Source organism: Seriola lalandi, unplaced genomic scaffold (genome assembly GCF_002814215.2).
Source record: "Seriola lalandi dorsalis isolate HSWRI2012SDOR001 ecotype SW California unplaced genomic scaffold, Sedor1 jcf7180002054861, whole genome shotgun sequence".
In the NCBI taxonomy this organism is placed as follows: Eukaryota; Metazoa; Chordata; class Actinopteri; order Carangiformes; family Carangidae; genus Seriola; species Seriola lalandi.
Genome location: NW_019525414.1, coordinates 4,163,719 through 4,190,917, shown reverse-complemented (window position 1 = coordinate 4,190,917; position 27,199 = coordinate 4,163,719). Strand labels below are relative to the sequence as shown.

Genomic DNA, 27,199 nt, shown 5'->3' with positions numbered 1-27,199 from the left:
AGTTCTGTTTATCTGGTTTTGACAGGATAAAATTGACCATTTTTTGACAGGTACTGGGCACATTTATCTAATTTAGTTATTCCTGTGTGATAAAACATCCTGTGAGCGATTAAACTATTTCACTTCGGGGACTTGTGGTGATAATGTGTTTCATTTGCAGCACATTTTTTAAATTTCGGTGGTCCTCGGAGTGCTACAGTCCACGCTGAATCACAGTAAGAATCACCTGAGGGTCGCCCCGCAGTTGTTGCTACATCACAGCTCAGGCGTCGTTTACAGATTATTTAATTGGGCTGAAGGTGACTGTAACCCTTTGACCTATTCGGCAAAGGCCACCTACTTACACCTGCGTCTGTCAGGTGATTGTTGTGCTTGATGTGCGTATGTGGGCAGGAAAAAAGAACAGGTGTCTTGCAGGGATGAAGCCTGTCACACTTGTGAAATGGAAAACTTGCCCATGCAGGTGTGCAGCATATGGAAATGTACCAAAGGCTTAGTGCTCGCTCCACGGCTTTTACAGTGTGTGGGGTTGTGTCCAGGTGAGGTTATGACAGTAAACAGCGCAGGACCTCTTGACTACTCCTCTGGCCACACAAATACCTTTTCACACTGCTGAATGAGCTCCGCCACCATTCATCAGAAATGGAGCTACATTAAGAAGATATCCATATCTGCACCATCATTCAGTTTTTAAAATGTGTTTTCTTATAAATTATAAAGTCATAGGAAGCTTCACATTTTATATTTTTCATTTTAAGATTATAATCATATGAAAAATGTTTATTGATCTTTTCCTCCCATCACTCCAGACAGCAGGAAGCTCTGTAGTGCTGAGTTTCGCAGTTTGTTCACTTCTTGACTCCGTAAGGGGGGGGGGGGGGCGGGACATATGGTCCACTCTGTGCTTTTAGCTTCCCCCTGGGGCACCGGCTGCCCTCAAATCACACATCTGAGGATGCAGATGTCAAATATGTGGTAAATTATGACCCTAGCTACAAGTGAGCACAGACTCAAGTCCGACTGCTTTACAGCCATGGCACACGAGTAATACGGCCCAGCTTGTACGTGTCAGATCACAGACAGAGACTTGCTTTTGGTATTTTCATCAGCATTAGAATAGACTGATGGTTTTTAAGGATTTCCTCTCCAACATGGATGACAGATGTATGAAGCTGTCAAATTTCCAGATGACATTATTCTAGCCTATCTTTTAGCAAGGTTTTGGTAATGTAATGTTCTGTCGTGTAATATTCTTTCAAATCTAACCTGTAGTAATGCCATGAACTAGCATTAGAAAACTAGTATCAGTATTAATATTAAGTGCATGTTGTGAGTCTGTTTTGAAATGTTCATCTTCACCAGTATCTGCTTTTAAAACAGGATTCTCTCCTTTATTTCAGGTATTTTCAACTGAAGGTCATCCTGGAGAGAGACTCTTCAAAGAATCGAGTGAAAGCTCCTGCGACTGTCTGCAGAGCTCTGGGCTGAAGTCTCCAGGGGTCAGGGCCTGCACAGCTCCTGCTGCCATGACAGACACCACCGCCTGAGCTTCTCAGTGACACCCTACGACAGGGGAGGATGGGTGATGGGCCCGTGAAATTCAGCAGACTCTCTCCTCCTTATGCCATCCTCTCATGGAGCATCCTGTCACACCGAGCCCCTCCTGGAACACTTCTCTCTCCGGCCTCCCCACTTTTCCGGCCTCACTGCACCCGAATATCTCTAACGTGACCCTGCCCATCACGAGCAGCCGAGGTGGGGTGAATCTGAACCAGTCCCTGGCGCTGTGTGCTATGCTCATCATGGATGTGCTGGCAGTGGTGGGGAATTTGGCCGTGATGATTGTCATCACCAAAACGCCGCAGCTGCACAAATTTGCCTTCGTGTTCCACCTCTGTCTGGTGGACCTGCTGGCAGCGCTAGTGTTGATGCCTCTGGGGATGCTGTCAGACCGAATCCTGGTGGACGAGGCGCTGTGTCGGAGCTACCTCTGCTTGAGTGTGTGTCTAGTGAGTGCCGCCATCCTCACCATCTGTGCCATCAACGTGGAGCGCTACTACTACATCGTCCATCCCATGCGTCACGAGGTGAAGATGACGGTGCGGGTGGTGGTGATGGTAGTGGTGGGAATCTGGATTAAAGCTGTTGTCATGTCAGTGCTACCTCTCCTGGGATGGCTGCTCCAGGGGAACCAGGGTCCGGGGACTCCCTCTGTCCTCATTCCTGGGCAGAGACAGTGCTCTCTCCACTGGACGGGAGGCAGGACCACACGCCTGCTTTTCATGGTCTTCTTTACATTTATTTATTTTCTGTGCCCTGTGATGATCATTCTGGTGGTCTACTGCAACATGTTCAAAGTGGCGCGAGTAGCAGCCATGCAGCACGGTCCCCTCCCCACCTGGATGGACACGCCACGACAACGTTCAGAGTCCATCAGCAGCCACTCCACCATGGCGGCCAGCCTCGGAGGGACTGGTGCCCGCGCCACCCCTCAGAGGACCTTCAGCGGCGGGAAGGCCGCAGTGGTCCTGGTGGCAGTGGGGGGCCAGTTCCTCTGCTGCTGGCTGCCATATTTCTCCTTCCACCTCTACTCGGCCGTGGTGTCTACCTCTCCCGCCTCGCTGGCCCAACTGGAGGACGTGGTCACGTGGATTGGCTATTTCTGCTTCACCTCCAACCCCTTCTTCTACGGCTGCCTGAACCGGCAGATTCGCCAGGAGCTGGGCCGCCACCTGGCTTGCCTCTTTAAGCGGGCAGGGCCCAGTGAAGGGGAGCAGCTGCCCAGCCGCGAGGCCTCTATTGAGGAGAACTTTTTGCAGTTCCTTCAAGGCACTGGATGCAATCTGGAGCCCTGCAACTCTCACAGCAGAGCCAGCCCGGAGGCAGCAGAGACTGAGGCCCTTCAGGAGTCAGCTGTTCAGCAGAACATGCCAGCTGACTTCCACATCCCAGGGCAGATCCTTGAGGAGACCTCAGAGTTCATACAGCGGCAACAGCTGAAGAATGAGCTCCATGTATCAGAGAACGAGAACTGCTACAAAACTGTACCAGAGCTGTAGCTACCTCTCACGTACTGTCTCTTTTGCCATCCAATAATCCAAGAAATATACTTAGTTTTATTCATATTTTCTAAAATGTGTTGAATTAAAACATCTCTGTTTGTGCTACAACAGTGCTTTTAAGCTAAAAATCCAGTGAACTGCAAAACATGGTACGGTTATGTAGCTTTTCAGAGAAGGACAGAGCTGAATATATTGTGTGCGTCATCTCATTCATATCCCCAATGGCCATAATACTGCAGCATTACATGTTGCGAGAGACATACAGTATCAGGCTGTTTTCTGTGTGATGTCAGCAGATGGACACTAAACCCTTGCTGCGATAACCACGGTTCAGTGAAGTGACAAAGATCTCATAGACAGAAGTGGTGAAACTCTGAGGGAGCAAAGCTTCAGGGGAAACAAAGTTTTCACAGTTAATGAAAAAACTATACGAGCCAAGATTTTAAACGTTCAGCGAAATGCATTCCGTCATTCATTCACTTATTAAAATTCGGGTTCCTCATCAGACATAAAGCAATAATGTACACAATACACTTAGTCATGACATATCATCACTTCTCCATCAGACATATTGTCTTTCCTTCTGCCTTCTCCTCCTCTGCTTTCAGTTTTAATTCAACTAAAGTGCTAAACATGGCCTCACTTTAGTTCTTTGAGCCCCTTGACAATCAGTTCATATTACAACAGGTTCTCTTTGACCAAACAGATGTGTTATCACTGATTTAACTTACAATCTACTCATAAAAAAAACATCCCGCCGCCCGTCTACTTAGGTCCTAGTTCACCTCCAACAAAGTGTTATTTTACAGAAGTGAAATGAAGAGGTGGTAAAAGGATGTCATTATTGTAGCTCTCGCTGCCAGTTGCTCATGAATTTGTTTGTTAAAGTAAAGGATCTGTTCTCATCATGTGTTCATCAGTATAAAGGAGAGAATATTCAGAGCCATTTAAAAAAAAAAAAGTCTCTCCATTTGAAATATTCATTGTGTTGAAAAGGATCATTTCACAGCTGGCTCTGCTGGTGGTATTTATAATAAACAGGCTGACACACCAGTGTATTTTTAACCATTTTCCAGGAAAATTATTATCATGTTTATCTGTTCTTAGTCTTGTGATTATCACCTCCTCACCAAAATCATCTCACATTGCTAGACTCGTGATTACACCCCCCCCCCCCTTCCGCTCAAAGAAAAACATTGTGACTGGTTTGATTTGTACGACGGTGACGGTGTTAAGGATTAATCTTTGTAAAAACATCGGCTACAGCACATTAAAACTGTCAGTTTGTTGAAACAAGGCTGGATGCGGACAGTTTCGGACGCCTCGACCGGTCCACGCTTCACCCCCGTGATGCTTGCGCTGTTTACAGGAAAACACAGGAGCAGTGTGAGTGCTCTTGTGTTTGTGCTGTAAACAACCAGGCTTGTTGTGGCTACAACAGCGGGGCAGGTGTGACAGTGCTTACATACGGCAAGATTTGCCTTTGGCCTCATTTAGCGACAAAAGGAAGACACTGGTGACACTTCCTCTGATCTCAGGTGGAATACAGTTTGCACAAGTCACACAAGCAGTGACAAACGTTCCAAAGAAAATAATTACAAGGCACAGATCTCTTACAAAACTCTCTTTTTATACTTGCTCTTTCTTGCTGCCTTCATCTATTTTGGACTGCCTCACACTGGACTGTTGGTATGATCACAAGACACTCGACACAAGGCGTACAGGGAAGGTTCATATTTTGCTGGGAGTCAGAACAAAAAAAGGTCCCTTTGTCAGGGGGAGACATAACGTTCTTAATTTTCCTGCGATATGACTTTGTTACTGACTGTTTTTCCAGAAGGGGTCGTCGTGTCATCTTGATTTAAAAAGTGTTTCTTTTGTGTCAAAAGTAGGTGCAGTAATGTTCGGCCCCACATTTAGTTGGACGTTAAGTCAAGCAAAACAAGGAGCACAAGACAAAATCACTGCCATAATCATCAATGTTCTACAGTATGTATATATTTTTAATTCATTATTATTAGTAGTATTTAAACTACAAAATATAAAACCATAACAATTATTCATATACAATGTTTTATAACGAAATAACATAAAACTGCCCTGATTTATTTCACCAGCGTCCATGAACAAAGGGTTTCATTTCTTTAGAGAATCTGAGATCTTCCTCATTGAGCATTGTTGATCAGCTCCTCTTTATGGTACAATGTTGTGATAAATTCAGTGACATTTCACACAGTCCGGGGTCTTTACAAAGCGTACATCAATCCACCATTCAATCAGCTGGATTTCCGTTTCCGTAGCAGCGAAAATTGCCCCGACCAATCTGATTACACACTTAAAGCTGTTTTCTTTCTGTTGATGACCAGGGCAGAGAAATAAACCGTGTTGAAGGTGAATGGAGGATAATATTCCCAGCTTCAGGAATATTCGTGGAAATGCAGTTTTGTTTGTCGTAACTCATTGATATGGTTGATATGTTCCTTTTCCTCTCTGTATCTCTTTTTGTACCTGAGCTGAAGAGACTGTTCGGATTCTTCGTTATTAGGGTCTGTTTTTTCCCTCCTTGTTAAGATTTCCCTGTGTATCAGTTACACATCAGTTGAAATGATTAAAAACGCTGCAAGAAGATTAACTTGAGTGTGTCGTGGCTGATGTCTGTCGAACTTACCCGACGTTTTCAGATCAATAACCCCATCACATGATCAGTCCCGTCAATCATCTCTTTCCCTCTCATGCCCTCTAGCTGCCTCCTCCTCCTGGCCTCTGTGTGTGTGTGTGTGTGTGTGTGTGTGTGGTGCTGCATCACAGAGGTGAAATGAAGCACTAAGAACAGGATAAAAGAGGAGTGACATTTGGAGGAAGGCAGGATGCTGGAGCCCGTCATCTGGGAGACGTTGTGAACGACACTGTGAGACCCGAGAACCAAACTAACCTACAGCCACTGACACTGACCACACTCACGTTTCAATGAGCGTACTGATGAGCTGAATCCAAGCTATTATCCTGTATTGCTTTTCAAATATAAATCTTAAATCTAGTGATGGGAAAAGATGAAATATGAATAAAGACTAACAGTTGAGCAAAGAGGAAATTTGTGTGTGGACTGTGTAAATGAATACACAAAAATCCCCTTAATCTTTCCTATATCATAGATTACAATGGGTCTCTGACGTGTTTTGTAGGTAAAGTTTCAGTTGTGGCATGTACTAGCAGTTGTTTCTTTTCACCAGAAACATCCAAACAGATTCCACCATCAACCAGCATCACCCCCCCCCCAGGCTCTTCCACTGTTTTTTTTCAAATCATCCTAATTTTCGTACCTTCTCCTGTGCTGCTCCCCATCGGACAGAGTGACTCATAGCTTTCATGTGGAGCCGGGGAGAGCGCCTCCCACAGCGCAGGGAAACGGCTGAAACAGCCTGACCTTTGTGGTAGGCTACAACACACGCAATGAAGAGTGCTCAAGGGACAGATCCCAGCGTCATGTCACTCCAGAGGGTCACTGGGTGCACGGCGCATTCATTCAGCGGACAGGTTTGGGTGTGTATTGGTTATTCTTTTTTTATTTAGCTGTGATCATCTCAGACGCCACCAACAGCAGCAAAAACAAGAACACGAATGTTTATCTGTGAGTTTATGAGGCCGTCTGCAGTGAAAAGTCACCGGATCACAGATGAACTCAATAACATGAATTTCTCACTTACTTCCAAATCCCGTCTTCTCTGAAATCAGCTGTTTCCTTGGTAACCTGAGCGGATGACAGTGCTGAGGGGTTTGTTTGGCAGGAGGAGCAGGAGGAGCAGGAGAGCTGTTTGGAAAAAGGAGCAAACTTACAGATAACTGAATTTAATGACAAACACTCTGTGGACTTTCAGGGGGTTTTGATTAGCTTATTGATTAATTAGCCAGCCGCAATTAGCAATGCAATTTTGAAATAACTTTCCTGGTGTTGGAGTTCAATTCCTAAATCTCCACCTTAGATATTACATGTTGTTTTTCTTATGTACATTTACCTCATGTATAATATAATTTTACCACTTTCAAATAAGGCACCCGTGTAAAGGGTTTATAAGATGTAACTAATGGCTTTAATAATGCTTAAGAGAAAATTTACAAATGCTTTCTGGATCAGTTATAAAAATATTTTGGGTTTCTTTCTGTTGGTCATAAAGCATTACTGCCACATGGTTGTATGTCTCCACAAACCAGTCCTGTTGCAGTTTACATGCATGTTTGCAGAATATTATGATGTCTCAGCTGACCTTTGACCTTTTGAACATAAACTTTTATCACTTCATAATTTTATCCCGTTAGACATTGGTGTAAAATTATGTCATTATCATTTCGTGATTTCTTGAGTTATGGCCAAAAACGTGTTTTGTGCAGTCACAGTGACCTTTGACCTTTCACAACGAAATTCTTTATTTTATTCTTTTCATTTCCTCTGTGCTCTTCTATTAGTACAAATAAATTATTAGTTCAGGTGAATATTTGTGAACATCTCAGGTTATGGCTGTAGCTGGTGCAGAGGCACAAAAATGCTTAAAAAGTTGTAATAGAGCATAAAATAAGTACATAAATATGAAAAGAGTACATAGCACATTGAGTTTGATCTGGAAGGTAAGTGGTCATACAGTCTTTTTGATAACTTGACAGTTTCAATGAAAGGCTTATAAACTATCTATAAAGCATCCGTTTTCATGATTAAGAAAGGCCTTCCAGTAGTTACAACATATAAACCCTTAATGGGGGAGTGGTAGCAATATGATTTATAGCTGTATTATCTTTGGTTGTCATCAAACAGAAAGATGTAACAGCTGTACAAATAAAATATATTTTATATTATATATATGTATTTAAACCTGACGTTAAAGCAAATGCAGAAAAAAAAAGGTCTATATTTCACTGCCGTTAGGTTTCCTTAGTAGTATGATGTTAAATCTAAAGGTGAAACAATTAGTCCATCAACAGAAAATTTGTCTGCAACTATTTTGATAATTGATTAATCATTCTGTAATTTTTCATGCAAAATACCAACTATTCCCTGGATCAATCTGCTCAAGTCTGAGGGATTCACCTGCTTTTTCTTTCTAGTCATATATGATCATCCTTGATGTGTAGAAGCCATCTGAAGACAGAAGACAGCACCTTGGGCTTAGAAACTGTAATATTCTTCACTATTTTCTGACGTTTTAAACACAAACAGTCAATCACCAATCAAGAACATAATCAACAGATTAATCAATAAAGAAAATAATTGGAAGTTGCTTCCCTAGTTAAATTGTGGCTGTATTATTATCACAATCAACCTTTTACCCTGCAGCAGAATTTACAGTTGTTGTACAGTTACAGCTGTTTGTAGGGTGGCTTTTTGTTCACAGGTCTAGATGTTAGCATCAACACAATGGAGTACAGTTCTGTTCACCCACCTCCACGCTGCCACTTGATCCAATATGAGTTGTGGGTTTTAACTTAAAGGTGACAAACAGTTAAACCTGTGTAAAACTAAAGGAATAAAAATTGATATCTGACCTCTTGGCTGGAGAAATGCGTCGTTTTGTGTCTTTGTCTGCAGCCATATGGAGGTCAAACATGTATTGCAGGATGAAATCCACAGCTGCAGTCCAGCTGTGAAACCACTGGGGGCGCTCTCATACCACACAAAACTGCTGCTCCGGTCACAGTCACTGCACATGAGAGAGAACTGCAGAAAAAAGCCTCAGCTTGTTTTAAACTACTTGAAACTTAATTTCACTAAGGCTTGTGAGAAGTACATCGATGTGTGGACGACTTTTTATGTTTTATGCTACACTTGCAGAAAGTGTCACATATCTGGTGGTTTTTATTGGCGACTACATTTCCCATCAGCCCTGTGGGGCGCATCAATTTTCCTTTTTCAGTGCCGTTTTCTTGGTTTGCAGCTGGATCAGCTGAATGAACGCGCGACTGCGCAGCTGCTTTCATTCTTATGGGAAAAAACCTGGTGTTATCATTGTGTTTTTTCTTGGAAAACGCTGAGTTTTTCAGACACATTTCTACATGAAGTATTTCTCATTCTTCCTTTTTAAATTTTTATTTTCTTCTGTGAGTCTAAACTTCTGATAAGTTAGATTTTTTTTTAAAAAAAGAGCTCAAAACATCAATTTGTGGATATTTTTGTCGCAGGTATTTAAGCAGCTGTTTATGGACTGAAACTGTGGCTGTGCGTTTAGTTGGACTGACGAACCTCCGCTGCCAACGCCTTTCCCCCTCTCTCCGCTTCTCTCCGGCTGGGAAAGTTCAGCTCTCATCGACCCAAGCGCGTTTCCCTTCAACTCATGAACTGCTGAGACCACGACGCGACACTAAGAAGTGCTTCGAGAGCAAACATGGGCTGCACGATCAGCGCCGAGGACAAGGCTGCAGTGGAGAGGAGTAAAATGATTGATAAAAACCTGCGGGAGGACAGAGAGAAATCCTCCAGAGAAGTGAAACTGCTTCTGCTCGGTATGAACTATATGTTTCTGGCTCTCTTTAATGCATTGAATCAGTTCATTTTCACCCTTTCACAGCACTCTTTAGTTTATATGACTCCACTCCTTCTCCTGCTGCTGCTGCTGCTGCTGCTGTTGGTTTAATGCAGCTGTGGCTCATCATCTCACTGACAGAACTTGCAGAAGTAAACCAGATGTTGATGGTAGGGGGGGCAGATGCTCGTCCTTCGCTGTGTCGGTGCTTTTCTTTATGAATTGTTGAAAAGTGGGGAGTGTGTGCTCAGAGACGACTACTTGTTGACATGTGTAGTCACTTGTCATAAAGCACGTTGTAACTCACGCAGGCCTGTTTAACTTCAGACTTTACCGCTGCTGGGAAATGCTGACCCTGGTCAGACTGTTCTGGGTCAACAGCTTCAAGGATCTGAGCGCCAACAAATGAAAAGGAAACGCTTGTATCTGTGTCACAGCAAATTCTCCCAACTGAGAAAATGGAACTAAGTAATGTTTGAAATTTTTAGCCAGACTGCAACAGCCAGATCTATAATCACAAATGTTCCTGACTGACTGACTGAGTGATCATATTGTCACCAATAATTAGCCGAATGACTAAGTTGGAGTTTCCCCATTGGGTGTTGCGTTGCTCTTTCAAAATTAATTGGTGCAGTTTGTATAGAGTGCTGCAGTTGCATTGTAGCACTTCCAGTCCCCTCCTGCTGAAGTCTGTGGGTTTTTTGAATGGCGTTGTGTCTGAAACCACTCACGCGTTCCCCCCTCCCTCCTCACTATCCAGGGAGTTCAATGTAGAGGACTATACAGTGAGCTCATCGGTAAAACGAAAAAACACTTTGGGACACTACTCTGTCTGTCTGTCGGTCTGTCTGTCTGTCTGTCTGTCTGTCTGTCTGTCTGTCTGTCTGTCTGTCTGTCTGTTTTTCTGTCTGTCTGTTTTTCTGTCTGTCAGTGCAAGCCGTTGCATGATGGTATATATTGCTCGGTTAGTGACCATCGGTTGTATACTTTTCATGATGCATTGTGGGATACTATCAGTCCACTATATAGGGTATAATAACTGTCACTATACATCCAGACAGCACTACAAAATGGGGAACTGACTATATAGTGGACTTTGTAGGGAGTAGTGAGTGATTTCGGACACAACCTGGTTTTTTGGTTAGACACCTGAAGTTCAAGACAAGCTCAACACATTTTCCTGTTTTATTCTACAACATAAAACATGTCAGTAACATGTTGTGGAAATTAAATCATGCCAAGCACGTCCTCTTTCTGTTTACAATCACGATCTCGCAAACGATTACTTTCTAAGAGCGAAGGCCTTTGTAGAAGAGGTAAGAGCATTAAATCAAACTACAAGTTCGCATTAGCTTTTTACTTCTGGCGATTGTATTTAGGCTTTAAATATCATGCCTGCAGCACATTTGTTGCTAGATTTTTGAGACTTTTTTCAAATAAAACTACGTATAAACCTAGTATTTAGGCTGGACCATGTACCGGGGCCAACTGTGGGCCGAGGGCTACGGGCAGTCACCTTGCTGCCCTGGTTTCATTGCAGAACAGAGTAGCACTTCCAGTTCACTGAGCCTTACCTCCATTAAGGCATATAAACTACATTTATTACATGTACCATTATTAAGCTGTGACAAACCGAGCGGAGAGAGCAGGAGAGTGGGAGAAAGAGCGAAGCCATTGGTAACTGCTAAGCTAAAGAAACTAGCAGATCTGAATAGCATGTGAACAACAGAAAAGCAGTGACTGGAAATTAGACGTTTACTGTGGCACATCAGCACAGCCGTAAAAGTCCTGTTAAGAAATGAAGGGTTTCTGTCCTAATGCTAGATGGGTTTTAATTTGAATCGATTACAGGAAGTGTTGAGTTTGTATGAACACGTAATGCAGTAACTTTAACACGGCAAACGGTAGCAACTGAAAACAAGACTTTGTACTAAAATACTGGTACGACCAATTATACATATCACACAGAGGGAATTTGAATTAAAGACTTCCTTTATTTGGTAATAACACAAGTCTGCAAATAAAGGCCTGTTACCTTTTGCAGTTGAGGTAAATAAAGGCCCCAATCACTTTTTGAGGAAATACAGTGCTTGAAAACTATTGTGGAGAACGGAGGCTTGAAGAAGAAAGCTATTCTGTTCTACTGATTTTGATTTGAGTTTTCAGGTTGCTGTGATATGTATTACTCTTCATTGGCCCTAGTAGTAGTTATTAGTCAGTCCTTTAATTGAACTTATTTTAGACTTTGTTTGCCATTAAGCACTGCGCTGGTTCATTTGAGGGAGTTCAGTCTCCCTGAAACAAAACTTCAGTTGCTTGACACCTGTGTCTTCCAGGTTCAGTGTCGTGACTTCTCTTTTGTCCAAATTTCAGCGTCCACTCATGACGACCACTGACTGTCTGTAAATGCACTGCCTGCTGTTAGATCTTAGTGAAACACACTCAGTGGTAATAACACTCTGGGTGTGGACAGCATAGATGTGCCCAAGGGAGTAAATGCCCCCGGTCCAGCAGAACTCAACACTTTTATGCTCCCTGCCAATTAGCAGTAACTTTGCTCCAACTGAAAATTTCTTGTGCCAGTTTTCAAAAAGTATTTTAACTCCGCATCCTGTTTTACAGCTGCAAATGTGTTTGTTTATCCACTAGAGCAGTAGTTCTCAGCAATGTCTACATTTGACCCCTCATCACATGTTATGGCCTTAGTGTGCACGTGGTTTGTGAGTTTATGAGCAGTGACTTTTCCTTCTCACTTTCATCTAATTTTCATAAGAAAAAAAGGGAAATTTTCTGCAACATTTTTTTTCTCTTTCCCCTTAATCATGTGATGACCCCTCAAATTGATGCAGACCAGACTATATAAAACATATGACACATATCTGGCACAATTATAACATGAAAAAGCTTCACTAAAACTGTCACAGTGCCTCCCCGACCCAACCCTGGTTTGAAATATTTGAGAACTCTGTCAGAGGAACTGCACCCATGTGTTGAATTTGAAAGTTTCAGACTTTAGAAAAGACTAATGAGACAAAAATGGTGTTACCCTTCCTGTAGTGTTGAGAGGCCACTATCAAAATCTTCAAGAAAAAACAGTCATATTTTGTGATGAAACATATAAAGACGACAATATCTAGAACTTTCTAAATACATTTTATTAGAGTTTGCTAAAAAATAATTAATTGTTAACCATAAAATCTACAAACCAGTGTCAGATGTGGTTGGCTGCACGTACCGTTAGCATCATTAGCACAGCTGGGCGTCTGGCATGGATGTATTAATACATCCTTGGCGTCTCGGGGCATCTTGCTCAAAGGCCCCTAGGCTAATTTATTTGTTGGCTAATTAGCTAGTTAATGAGCTAAGCATAACAAGCCATGTATGTTGAGCACAGACGCTACAGATACCTGCTAATTTGTGCTAATACATAGATAGAATAATACTAGAATTTCAGTCATCTCTGGAAACAGGGGTTAAGACGTCCTTGCGTTCTGTTGGTCAATTAACTGACAATGATTTTTGCATGAACAATGCTTCAGAAGGCACCAACACCACATACAAAGTGACTTGAGTGAGCTGAGGTGATGCCTAACAGACAGCTAGCGGCTAGACACAGAGTGGCCAGTCAACTGTGACGGCCCCCACATGTCACTCAAAGCGGCCACACCCTCAATTATGTATAACTTTGAGCCTTAAAGTGATAGTTCGGGTTATTGGGGTTGTGTCAGGTACTGATCCATAGTCAGTGTATTACCTGCAGCTGATTCGGACTCAGCACACTCCCAGTTTAGAGAAGCAAAATAAAAGCTAATAACAATTTAAATATTCAAAAGAAATTATCTTTTGAGTCTGTATTGTAAAACCACCCTGTCAGTGTTGATACTGTTTAAGGGAGGTGAGAGGTTATTTATTTATTTGATAGGGATAATGCAGTTTACCATAGTTTCAAAACAGGGTATGGGTATGGAACACAAGTAGTTTATAGCTATTGCTAATTCTTGACTCCTGCCCCTAGTTGGGTTTTTACTTATGTAATGGAATTAAAACAGTCAATGGCAAAAACAACACAAAACATACAACACAATTGATAATTATCTACAATTAGCTAAAATACACATGTACAGTCTAAAAAGAGACAACAGAACAACAAGCTGCAAATAGTCAAACAAAAACAATTAACAATAGATACAATTGCCTAGACATGAATATAGCTCTGGTTAGCTTTTAGCCAGCACAGAACTTTTGCTGTAAAGGAATCTATGTCTGGAGTTAATTTGATTTCAGTTGGTCATGTGTTCCAGAGCTGACAGCCCTTTGTGGAGAAAGCTGATTGTCCAAATTTAGATCTACAATGTGATATTTTACAGTTGCCATTCACCACACACCTAGTTACTCTGTTACTGTGAAGCAAAACAGTAAAGTTACAAGCTGAAAGATGTTAGAGCGCTCTGTAGAGCTGAGGGGGACTGCAGAGATGATTCTCTGTTCACCACTACTACTATCCATTGTTAATATAAAAATATTGTCATCAAGCTATCAAGCTTTAACTAAAGCTGCTCTCTGAGCACCTTGGACTAACAGATTGTCCTAAAATAAAAAAAGTGAATAATTACATACCCACATCAGTTAAGTGAAGTACAGAGAGGTACTGAAGATAGAATAATAATATGTAATAATAGAAATAGTCTAAACAGCTTGGGCAGCATCAGCAATGTGTTTCCTCCAAATAGTTTTTGGTGTGAACTACATGTTTGTTCTGATGTACTGTTGTAATGCAATGCTCTTCCTTTTGGTTGAGACACACTTTTTTTGTCACATGGTATGTTACACAAGACTCTTAAAAATAAAAATTTCCAAATGAAACTACTCAGACATCTGGTGCTATAGAGATAGGTTACTCAGACCAGCAGCTGAAAATAAACTGTGCATCGATCGACCAGAACCTTTCACTGTGTTGAGTCCTCACTCACATGTTTTCATTTTTCCTATAACCTGACATTGTCATATAACCTGATTAGAGATAACCTGAAACATGTTACCAGGATTAATGAGAGTTCAGAGTATTTAATTAAATGGATGATTCCGAGCACAGATGCAGCTATTAAATTAGTTGTTGAAATGAAATCATCATTACAAAGCATGTAGCCGCTCTTTCTGAAGAGATTGCAACATATTGGTGGCACACAGTATAATGCACAGAAGGCTGTGCCTCAACAAGTTGCATCATCGTAACTGACCATGAAGGATTTCCACATAGCAGACATCTTTGCTCACAGTGGAGGGTGTTTATTGCCCCTAATCTCTTATTATTAAAAGAATCAGTCATGGTATGTCCAATGCTGACAATGGCAATTTGCTAATTTGCTGATTTTGACTGATGAGCTGTATCTGTGTGACACAGATGGTATTCGTGATTTGTTATGGAGGGATGAGTACTGTGTTAGGTAGGACTCACATCACAGAAACACATTGAACTGCCATGTTGGTAAATCTTATGAAAGTTTAAAATTCAGTAAAGAGATTCAAAAATAGTCTCCCTAAGAAATCCCATGTAACTGATTTATGTCTCAACGGTAATCACTAGAACCGGAACAACAGTATATTAACATTTCCATGTTTTGCAGATCTCCAGATAATGTGATTTATTTATTTATCCTTTAACTGTTTTCCTGTTTTTTTTCTTGTTGTTTGTGTTCTGGCTCACATTCCTGATATAAGCATTAATCTCACAATGAAAGGCATCTTTCCCATCAGAGGGCTATGCTTGCAGGGATTTTTGCACCTTAATCGAGAATATATGGCAAAACAAAACCCTGTCAGTAAATCTGCTTGCTACCATTTCAGAGCCACTAGTGTCAACAACTCTGAGGTGATTTTTATCAAACTGCTTGGACAATTTCCACAGGATTTCATTGTTTGTTGTGGGGAAGATGAGCTATTTTAAGTAGTTTAGCCCTGAGCAAAATGACAGAAGTGAAAACTCAAATAGATTTTACATGAAGTCACAAAGATGTGGTTGCCGGATCGTTTCAGCAAGGATACAGATGAACCCTGATCTGTGAGGAGTCGCTTCAGGCTGGTTCGTGTGGTGGTGCAACATCACAATGCAGCCTAAAATCTCATGGTATGGAAACATTCATTTTCAAATCCTGACCACAGAGTTGAGGGGGGAAGCGATTTTTCCAGGCAGTGCCCACCACTCCCTGTCTGTGCTGGAACAAGAGAGTTATAGGGGAAAAACAAAGAGGAGTTCGGCTGCTGTTCTTTATACAGAACCACAAAGCTGGAGAGCCAGCGCACCCTTCCAATGGAAATGCTCCCCTGTTTGACCACAAACAGTGATTCATAAAAAATCTGCATTTGAGATTCTTGTTAAATGAGGCTTGGTTTGGACGACTCTGTGAATGCTTGTGCAAAGTTGGTTTGTGAACTGGCAGCAGGATACAGTTGATAATCAGCCAAAAAATGCCATGAATGAGAGAGTTGGTGACTGACAGAACTGAGGAGAGGGATCAACACGATTTGTCCTCTCCTCCCTGTCTGTGCGAGCGGGCGTAAATCTCTTTTACTGGTGACAGCTTAACCGAAGAATTCATGGAATTAATTCTTGTTGGCCAGCCATCTGAACACATTACTCTACTGTAAGCCTCCTTGACAAAATTCATCTGCTAAAGATTCCTGCCTGGCAGTGGGAATGTGTCCCGCCACCTTTTCTGGGGAAAAAAATAATGCTAAGAAGAAGAATATGTGTATTTTGAAATATTCTTCCATTCAGACTTGTTCCTGGCTGTTTTGAAAAAAAGAAGCAGGTATCCATATTGCAAACATGAGGGGTTCCTGATAATTACTGTGGCTGTATTAAGCAAAAGGAGGCTCTACTTCCAAACTCAACCCAAATGTTTATGGAAATAATTTCTCACCGTTAGTCTGTTTGACATCTAACGTTTCATGTGCATACATGCTTTAATGCCTCTTTAATTAAACTCCAGCTATGAAAAATATGATGATTCCAGAGAGAGCCAACTAGTGGCAAAGTGTCAAAACACAAAAATCAGCTGTGCTGACGATTTGTCCCAGAGGCCGACTGTGGTACTGCAGCCCAAAAAGCATTTTCCTCCAGGCCACCATTAGTCTGTAAACTGTTGAGAACATGAAATGCAGAAAATATGAAACTGGAGCCAGAAGATGGTTAGCTATCTAAGACCGGAAAACCATAGACTGTAAATGAAGATGGACGAGCCTCTGTGACGTCACCCACAGGTTTCTGAAGAGCGGTCTTGAAGCTCAGAGTGAGCTGCTCCATCGTCGCCATCGTCGCCAGTATCTGACTCCATCAAACTCCTGGTTGATCCAGAAATGGGAAAAGAGGAGCAGCGTGACTTCGGTGCATGTCGGCTTGTGGCAAGGGTACGCTCATCCACCTGTCACTCAAAGCGGCCACGCTCTCAATTATGTAAACTTCATTCACCCCCTGTACAGTTTTCATGAAGGAGGAAATTAACCGTAGAGACCAAAAACAGTTTTTTGTACCAGGCTGTAAACATGTTTATTTCTGCTGTGAAGTTGGACATTTTAACTATGGAGTCCATGGAGACTGACTCACTGTTGGAGCCGGACTCAAGCGGAAATTCAAAGAACTTCCTTGGAGGGTGCCGCTTGGTTGAAACAGATGTGTAACAAAAATGAAATGCACTTTGGTTTTAGTTTGGATCAAACAAACGATATAACCTGTTAATCAGTGACCTTTAGAGGTGCTAGCTGGCTAGCTGTTTGCCCTTATTTCCAGTCTTTAGGCTAAGCTAAGCTAACCAACTGCAGGCTCCCGCTTCATATTGAGGCAACACATATGAGAATGATAGCAATCGTTTATGAATAAGGAAGTGAATGAATGTATTTCCTTAAATGTCAAACCGCTGCTGCTTTAATATTTATAGACCTTCCCCAGAGCCCAGACATTTTGATGTGCTGATGCCAACTCAGTGTAACGCTTATGGTACGGTGGAAACACAGGCCAAGTAACGCAGAAGAAAACCAGAGAGAGAGAATACTTTTGTGTCAGTGATTGTGAGTGATGTTAATGGAAATGAATAGGTGCAGTATCCAGTTCTTGTAGTATATCCATGTGGAGCAGAACTATTCATTGATTAGTTGCTCTAATGTCGTTCTTCTGTTCAATGGGTGATCTCTTGGGTGCTACAAACAAAGACTTTGAAGACGTCACATTTATCAAGTTACACTTACAGACCAAACAATTAATAAGGAAGCTAATTAAAACTATTGTTAATTAGCTCTTTGCATCCATGGTTCCAATTAACACCATTGGCAGTGTTGGAGAAGGTATCTGCGTCACTCCTGCTGTGAATGCTGATGGTTGTTTAAGATGCTTTGTTGAAACGGCTGAAATAGCAGGAAGCGACGGGTCCTTCAGTTGATGTTCCAATACCTTTGATAGAAGGGAAGTAAAGGCAAAATGAAGAATCTTTCTGACCAATGAAATCTGCAGGTGGCACATATCCACATATTTCAATGAGGTGGTGAATTTGAAAAAGAGTATTAATATTACACCTGGGTGTTTTCTGATATTTGCTTCTCTGCGCAGGTTGACAACACTGAATGTTGTGTTGATGAGGTGCAGGTTTGTGGTGTTTTTATGTCTCCTCTGCTATCTGTCGCCCAGAGCAGCGTGATGTCTGGGATTGTCTCTCCGGTGGAAAAACACAGGCCCAGCCAGAAGCGTGACAACTGTTTCCTGTTTGGCTGACTGTCACAGAGATACTGTAAAGCTTCCTCATGTGAAGTCATTTTCCCACTCACTACCAGTTTTGCTAACGGGAGCTTTTTGAGACTTTAATTGTACTCTCACTTCCTTAAGAGGTGTCCCCGCCCATCACTATTTCCCATGATTCTCTCTTTGACTCTTGCACCTCTTGGTATGGTATATACACAGTGGTTTAGGTGGGCAGCTGAGAAGTGTTCATACACGCAACCTGCTGACTGGTGCATCAGATCATCATGCATCACTGCAGCATGCGAGGAAATACCTCATTACTGTATACATTCCCTGAAGCTGCACAGGTGCCATTGAGATTCATCACAATGCCGCTTTTTCTTAGGTGTTTTGACGTAAATATAATGAACACTCTATGATGCGATGATTAAATTACGGTTAGGAAAAGCTGATCCGTTGCCCATGTGACAGGAGTCTGAAACTGTGATTTTATGTGCTAGCGTTTCTGTCGCTGCTGTCATTCTTGGCCTCATATAACTACTGTCCCTCTTTTACAGGCGCAGGGGAATCTGGGAAAAGCACAATAGTGAAGCAGATGAAGTAAGTTACATCCATGATAACATTGCACATAACATTATATCAAACCCATACATCCTGTAAGAGACGTTTTTAAAAACATATTTTTGCATGATGCATGAGGCTCTTTCCCAGTTCGGGAAGCAGAGTAGGAGCCTCATTTTGCTCCGCTCAGGCAGAGGAGTAAGCACCCTTTTTCATAACATGTTAAACAATGGGCACAGAGGCCAGTCGTAGCCTGGCAGGACCTGAATAGACTCTCCCAGTTCCCACATTAGGCATGCTGCATGCTCACTGAAGCTCAAATTCCAGCACTAATGACAGTGAAATGTTTCAAATCTGTAATTTGTCCCACATTTGTTAAAGCCATTGTCCACACTGTCAAATATTTATCTGGACTCTAAAAGCCTGTTTGGATTTTGTTTCTGTGTCAGAATCATTCATGAAGATGGCTACTCAGAAGAGGAGTGCAAGCAGTACAAAGTGGTGGTGTACAGTAACACCATCCAGTCCATCATGGCCATCATCAGGGCAATGGGAAGGTTAAAGATAGATTTTGGAGACGCTCCACGGGCGGTAGGCGAGCTCCACTCAGTCTAAATTGAAATGTGACTTTCAAAGAGCCACATCCTCATTCATGATATGAATCACCACAGGAACAATTTTATATAATGACAGCAATTATCTTCCTTTGTTTGCCAGGACGATGCCCGCCAGCTGTTTGCCCTGGCGAGCTCGGCGGAGGAAGGAGTGATGTCGGCAGAGCTGGCCGGTGTGATTCGGAGGCTGTGGAGCGATGGCGGAGTTCAGGCCTGCTTCGATCGATCACGAGAGTATCAGCTCAACGATTCTGCTGCATAGTGAGGCCCCCGTTCCCTTCTCTACATACAGACCCCTACACACTTAACCAAGTACCAGCTACGGGCTTATTAAACAAGCCAATTTACAGATGACAGCGTTGAAGGAAAAACAGCTAGTATTTATTTTGACTTAAAGGGGAACACTGCTGATTTTAAATGGGTAGTTCAGGTTATTTGACGTGGGGTTTTGTGAGGTAGTCATGCATAGTCAGTGTGTTACCTGCAGTAGATTCAGGTCAGAGAGGCAGCAGGGAATACAGTGCACCAGCAGAGCGATGTGCTGCTGTGCTCGGGGCCAGCAGAAAAAAACGTGTTTCAGACACTTTTAAAAGACGCCCACCGAAACAATCCAATATCCGTTTAAATGTATGCTTCATGTAGAATATTTCCAGCGTGTTATCTTCCCATAAACAGACCTTTCCTTTGGTACTACATTTATCTCAACCGCTGAACTACCATATTCCTACGCACAAGCGCACCAACAGCGAGCACCGTACTAGGCCACAGCCGCAGGTCAGCTGAGTGAATCAGAAAGAGCCAAACTTCACTGTGTTTTGATGAGAAAATAAACCACTGAAAATATTCTACATGAAGCGTACATTTAAACAGACATTGGATTGTTTCGGTGGGCTTAAATTAAAAGTGTCTGTTTGTGATGTAATTTTAGTTTTTAAGTGCGACTTTAAATCAGTGGAGTACTGTTTTAAAACCGAAAGTGTGATGAGATCATTTCACCACCTGATTCTACGTCAGCTTTCGTGAAGATTTCCAATGAACCAGGTGCCATTTTTCTGGATAATAAACACAGGGTATTACTCTGTTCCTGAGGGAAATGAAACTGCTTTGACAAATTATAGTGAAGTTTGAAATTGCATCATCCATCAAGCTCTAACTCACACACTGACGTATGTCGTGTGACGTAAGACTATTCTTGTAATATTGTTTTCCCCCGTCACAAGGAGGGTGACATCTTTGAGCACTTCTCCTCCTTCATGTCTGTGATTTTTCCACCAGAACAAAAAGGGAGGCAAGATGTGTCTTGTTCTTCACAATCTTGTGTCAGCTTGTAGTACAGCTTGTTGCATTCCTGAAAAAGGAGAAACTTAAAACTGCTAAATATTTCTGTCCACTTTCTGCTGTTTAGATCTCACTTTATTTAACAGAATGGTTTCAGTTACTAAATATAGTCCAGTCTTTCATAACCAATTAGGCATGGATAAAGCCCAAGGTTTTCTGTCTGTAGCGTTTATATCACACTCCTCCTGACAGAAAAAGTAGCTTAGTGTGAAGGACATGTTCTTTGTTTTGAAAACAGCCGAGCTGTCATGGCTCTTTGTGCACCTTGTCCACACTATAAGACAAGAGGAACCAGTGGAGTTAGTCTGTTTTTACTCAACCTACAAGGAGCCAGTGTTTATCATTCACCAAAGTATAAGCCCATATTTAGTATCATTCTGTGGAGTCCTTGGGTGTCTGAGTGCAGAACAAGCCCTCCTCATCACCAGAAATAAGTGTCCAAAAAACATTTTGTTGCTTTGCGATATTTTGTTGTTTGTTGTACCGTCAGTCTGCCGGATAATTTTACCATGTGCTGTTAAAAATCCCACCTGTGCTATTCGCTGTTATCTGCGAAGTTCACCTTCATATGTCCATGTTCTCTGTCTCTCAGTTACCTGAACGACTTGGACCGGATCTGCGAGCTGAACTACGTCCCGACTCAGCAGGACGTGTTGCGCACGCGTGTGAAGACCACTGGCATCGTGGAAACTCACTTCACCTTCAAAGATCTCTACTTCAAGTTAGTACAGCTGCAGTCTCTCTGCTCACGAACGGCCCCGGCCTCAGGTGGGCTGTTTGTGCCATAAAAAGAACTTATAAAGCTTTTATGAGCAGCGAGGGCCTGAGCTGCATTGGTATCATATGGTGTCATATTTATTTTCATTATAAATGTAACACAGTGATTCCCAACTTGGCGGGAATTAAGGTGAGATTATTACTGGGAGCACTGAACAGCTTAATTCTGCTTCACAAAATTATCTTAATTTGTTTTTAATTTTTTGCTAGTCTGTTTATTTGTGCTTGTGAAATACTGGGTAGATTTACCTCATCACATGGAAAATTGTGATAAGGGACAGTTTTCCATGTTTTTTTCATTAACTAACAGCTGATAATCATGACACATATAATTACGACTGATGTAATCGGATCTTAATTGCACAGACAGGTACGGCAGCAGGTCATACTCGGTTGTCTTCATACTGTATGCTTGGCTATATCCATGTTGGTTATTCTCCCGCTTGTCTGTGAAGCCGTAATCTTCCCCTCATCATATTAATTAATCTTGTCGTATATTTCTTGACTGATGCACCTGCATTTTGGTCGCAGAGGATTTGGCTTCGTTACTTATCTCATGTTGCTTTAAAAATCCTGATTATCAAACCTCTTTTATAACTCACGAGTGCTGCTGACTGGCGTTCAGCCTAATGTGACCTGCCTTTGTGGCAGTTAATATAATTACACCGCTTCAGTCCTTTATCATTACTTTGTCTAGCTCCTGTACTTATAAATATTGGTGAAACATTAACTGTAATAGCCTCCCTGTCCTGCCTTTGTACCCCCATAAGAATTGCCCAGGATCTGGACTTGTGTAATCACTGAATTGGTGCTGAAGCACACAGCGTTCTTTCATTTCATTTCTGTGTCAGTTAAACGGCTCAGTATAGATTCAGTTCACCTCTGCGGGCCTCAGGTGGAGACACAAACATGAGATTACAGAGTGACGTCACCAGCATACTCCGTGTGTGTGTGTGTGTGTGCGTGTGTGTGTGTGTATGTGTGTGTCCTCAGGATGTTTGATGTCGGGGGTCAGCGCTCCGAGAGGAAGAAGTGGATCCATTGTTTTGAGGGAGTCACTGCCATCATTTTCTGTGTAGCGCTCAGTGACTACGACCTGGTCTTGGCTGAGGATGAAGAGATGGTAAATGAAGGAAACTTTTTTTTCTCTTTTTTTTTGTGTTTTTACGAATAACTGATACCAGATTGTATATTTTCTATTGAAAAGTATTCAGTTTTTTCACAGCAGATATTTTGACTTGAAAAAACAGCACAGGTGTTACTAATAACAATAATGATGGCTCTGTATTGTTTGTGTCCCAGTAAAATATGTGAATACAGCCTGATGGTGCTGACAAAGACACTACAGTACTTTTTATGTCTCCGTGCCGGCGACGGCCAGAGCCGGAGGCATATTGTGTTTGTGTAATGTCTTCTGTCCGTCCGTCCCGTTCTCGTGGACACGATGAATCAGTAACGCCTTGATGGAACTTCTTCAAATTTGGCGCAAACATTCACCAGGACTCAAGGATGCATAATTTCAAATTTGGTGGCCAAAGGTCAAAGGTCACAATACACAATTTGGCCATAACTCAAGAATTCATGTTAATTGTGACAAAATTTAACACAAATGTCTAATAGGAAGAAATGTATGAAGTAATTAGTAAGAAAGTAAGTAAGTAATTTTACATCCAAAATGTCAGAGGTTATCTTCACTGTGGTGATATAATGTTCTGCAAAAACACTTTTCTAGCCATTATTCAAAGCCATAACTCAGGATCGGAAATCCTTCGATTTTGGTGGTCAAAGGTCAAAGGTCATGGTGACCACACAAAACACGGTTTTGGCCTTGTGAATGCAATCTCTCTGTAACTCCTTGAGGGAATTTTTTCAAATTTTGTAAAAACGTTCACCTGGCCTCAAGGACGAACTGATTACATTTTGGTGGCTAAAGGTCAAAGGTCACAGTGACCGAGTAAAACATGATTTTGGTCTTGTGAATGCAATTAGATTTTGATGGTCAAAGGTCACGGTGACCTCAGAAAACACTTTTTAGCCATGACCCAAGACTTCACGCAGTAATTACGCCAAAATGTGACACGAATGATTAATAATTTATATGACTCTGGATAAACAGGGATGTAACCTGAAACTAGAGTGGTGGAGGCAGGCAACCACGAGGCGGCAATTCTAGTTTGTACTTGGATTCACCCAGCCCAAGCTGTGTAAAATATATTTTTATTCATCTGTATCCTGTACAGTCCCGTCCTGAGACACATGGTGTTTCATTTAAAGAGAGCCTTTTAAAGCACCATGTGTTGTTCTATATCCCAAATTCACATGGATTAAAAACCACAACCCACTAAACTGCACCACACTGGTCAGGTTTTGAAGCGCACCCCAGGACCCTGAGGTCAAAGCAGCTAAATGGAATCCAGTGTTCATTATATTATTGATTACTTTGATTGGTTTTGATGGGTAAGTTCACGCCTGATCTCTTCCTCAGAACCGTATGCATGAGAGCATGAAGCTTTTTGACTCCATCTGCAACAACAAGTGGTTCACGCTCACCTCCATCATCCTCTTCCTCAACAAGAAGGACTTATTCGAAGAGAAGGTCAGCAGGAGTCCGCTCACTATCTGCTACCCCGAGTACTCCGGTGAGACAAACTGGTGTTTTAACGATTTAATGAAGCTTTTCTGTGATACTGTCAGATTTTGTGTAGTCGCTCCGTGGGTGTAGTGATCTAAGGCAATATTTATTTATCTATCTGCTGTATCTGAGCATTGACTCCTTGAAACTGTGTAATCATGCTCTCCATTTATTTTACATAGGATTTAGTTTCACTAGTTGTTCCAGTTGGACAAAGTAAAGACAAAGTAAATCCTTTTATACTCAAATACACTCTCTGCAAAGTAAGGAAGGTGCAGCCTAACACTCATAATTTTCAGTTTAATAATAATATACTTGTTAACAGGCTTTTCTAATCTCCATGGTGGGTCCTGACAGTAATATCTATTCAAAAATCTGCAACACGAGAGATTGTGTCACGCTTCATCGTCTTTAACATGTCAGTGATTATCGCTGTCGGTGTTTCTACACAAAAGTCACACACAGAATGAAAAATCATTAATAATGAGAGTCTCTGTTTGTTTTGCTGACAGTTATTTTTCCACTTTTGATTTAAAAAAACAAAACAAAAAAAAACAAGCCTGAAGCATCATCCATCAGTAGCATGAAGAAAAACCTGCATCAAGAGAGAATAACAAATATTGTTAAAAACTGAACACTTGAGATAAAAATGCCTTCTTTAAGGACTGTTATTAATTGTAGCCGCAGGAAAAGGGCTACAGCTGGTCACAGATTAATTACATCAGTGTATTAAATACACACTGTTAAAAATAAGATGAGCTGAACTGTTTTCCAGAGATCACAAGGGATTGCTTCATATAAATTACTTTTTTTGCTGCTCATAAGAAAACTAACAAGCTAAGCTTTTTAATTCTTTTGTTCCTGTAGGTGGGCACGCATATGAAGAGGCAGCCGCTTATATCCAGTGCCAGTTTGAAGACTTAAATAAACGAAAGGACACCAAGGAGATCTACACCCACTTCACTTGTGCCACAGACACCAAGAATGTGCAGTTTGTGTTCGATGCTGTCACCGACGTCATCATCAAGATCAACCTGAGGGAGATTGGGCTCTACTAAAGCCTCAGGCCCTGCAGGTCAGCACGCCGACTTTTCATCTGCGGTTTAGAGTTAGACTGTTGCATCACCCCAGAGACAAAAATCAAGTCTATTAAGTGAGTGACTCTTGGGACGACAGTGTCAGCCTGTTGGGTCCACTTTGGTCCAGAGTGGTAGTTTTGCAATAACAATAACTGTGATTATATGATAAAATACAGAAAGATACTTCAGACAGACGTACTTCCAGCTTACAACAGCTGTTATGCCTCTGCGCTGGCGACAGCCAGAGCCGGAGGCGTTTTCAGGTTTCAGGTTTCAGGTCTGTCCGTTCCATTCTCATGGACACAATATCTCAGTAACGCCTTGAAGGACTTCTTCACATTTGGCACAGACAAATTTTCTATTATTATTTATTATATATTATATATATTAAAGATTATACTGATTATCATCACCGTTATAAAATGGAATGAAATGTCCATAGCAACTTATGATTAAACATTTTATGACATTTTTAGGGGCACTGTATTCGCAGTGATGGTGTCGTGTGAGTTTGTTAATTTCCTGTAGCCATAGATATTAATGATCATTTTCCTTTACCCTGCAGGTGTCAGGAGAAATATCAGGACTTCTGGGCTGGTATGTTTCGTCTGCAGAGAGCGAATAGGAAAGTATGTGTTACTAAGGACTGAGTTGTCGGCCGTGCAGCAAGCAGGACCTCAATTCCAATTCCAATCTGGGGACTTGCTACTATGATTCTTTTTGTCTTAATATATTTTATGATGCAGAGCATACTGGGAGGAAGTGATAAGTGGGGGAGGCTTGTGAAGTGATCGCTGTGAGTTCATGTGGAGTCCTGTCATATTTAAGACCTTTGACATCAGAGGGGCTGGCAGGTAAAGCCCCTCTGATGTCTCTGACACATTTATAGTTTGTCTGTCATCTGCACAAGGACCAAAACAGACGACTCATTACTGCATTACACAGTTCCACAGCTGATATGGAAATTCTATTCACTTTTTTGTGTTGCATATTCTCTTAGCTGTACGTCTGTATCACATTGCTTTTATTGAATATTTGCATTTGTAATATTCTATTTTAATTTTGAGCTGCAATTATTTAGTGTTTCCACTTTTGGATGTGTGAGTAGCTTTCATGTATATAACGTTACATTTTGGGTCTGGGATTAGTTAGCAAGAGTCTAATGAACTCAGTAGCAACATTGCTGTCTGCACAGTTATTTTAATTTTAACTAAACCACATTGTGTTAAACAATATTTTTTTTATACTTGAGAAACATCAGTGCAAATCAATTTGTGAAGGGAGATCTTCATTTCTGTTTTTGAATATGACTAATTTTATTCACTCACTGTAGGTCAATGTAGAACTCCTTTTTTTCAAAGTAATTTTTTTATCTTGTGGATTCAGTGAAGAAATATAAACATTTAAAACATAAAAAAGTGGGATAGTTTGATATGGCCAGAGGCTTTATTTGGGTTCTTTGGCTGTAGCCCTCACATTATACTGAGGAAGTCCGTTGCTGATATGCTATGTGCTATGCTTGGGCTGGAGTAGAGCACAGTTCGGGTTAGATCAGTCACTTCCTGCACAGAAAAGTCCTGATCGCAAACTTTCCCGAAGGTTATGAAGGTTGAGAGTTTAAATGTATAGCTCACTTTAAGTTTCTGCAGTTGTACTGGTTCATTTAACGTCATTAAATGATGGCACAAAGCTGTCTGGCCTGTGTTCTGATTACAAGAATAAACCAACACCAAAATCTTGACTACAGGCAACACCAATCAGATGTTATCTACTGTGAAGATTTATAAAGGCTTATGTCTCACCTAAACAGTGCAGAGAAGTTGGTCATGCAAATTGGAAACAGTATTTTTAGACTAAGCCAAAGACTAAGTGTCTTCCAGCTGCTGCACACACCACAGCTCT

The 27,199-nt window shown here is 41.6% G+C and overlaps 2 protein-coding genes across 2 annotated transcripts in view; both read left to right on the top strand.

The window, feature by feature from the left end:
- Window positions 1-5,694, top strand: part of gpr61 (G protein-coupled receptor 61) — a 7,068-nt gene extending 1,374 nt beyond the window's left edge. Inside the window, exon 2 of the mRNA XM_023427406.2 lies at window positions 1,401-5,694. Coding sequence (XP_023283174.1) covers window positions 1,635-3,059 — 1,425 coding nt within the window. The 5' untranslated portion in view covers window positions 1,401-1,634 and the 3' untranslated portion in view covers window positions 3,060-5,694. The remainder of the gene's footprint in view (window positions 1-1,400) is intronic.
- Window positions 5,695-8,839: 3,145 nt separating this feature from the next.
- Window positions 8,840-26,986, top strand: gnai3 (guanine nucleotide binding protein (G protein), alpha inhibiting activity polypeptide 3). Its single transcript, XM_087179718.1, has 10 exons — window positions 8,840-9,146; window positions 9,228-9,548; window positions 18,854-18,896; window positions 19,307-19,448; window positions 19,575-19,732; window positions 21,402-21,530; window positions 22,580-22,709; window positions 24,072-24,225; window positions 25,086-25,293; window positions 25,863-26,986. The coding sequence occupies exons 2-9, from the start codon at window positions 9,431-9,433 to the stop codon at window positions 25,274-25,276; spliced, it is 1,065 nt and encodes a 354-aa protein (XP_087035844.1). The 5' UTR covers window positions 8,840-9,146; window positions 9,228-9,430; the 3' UTR covers window positions 25,277-25,293; window positions 25,863-26,986.
- Window positions 26,987-27,199: the final 213 nt, after the last annotated feature.

Coding starts and splice junctions, on each gene's coding strand:
- gnai3 (XM_087179718.1), top strand. CDS start 9,431: ATGGGCTGCACGATCAGCGCCGAGGACAAGGCTGCAGTGGAGAGGAGT. Junction 19,733..21,401: donor CTCAACGATTCTGCTGCATA/GTGAGGCCCCCG, acceptor TCTGTCTCTCAG/TTACCTGAACGACTTGGACC. Junction 24,226..25,085: donor CTGCTACCCCGAGTACTCCG/GTGAGACAAACT, acceptor TTGTTCCTGTAG/GTGGGCACGCATATGAAGAG.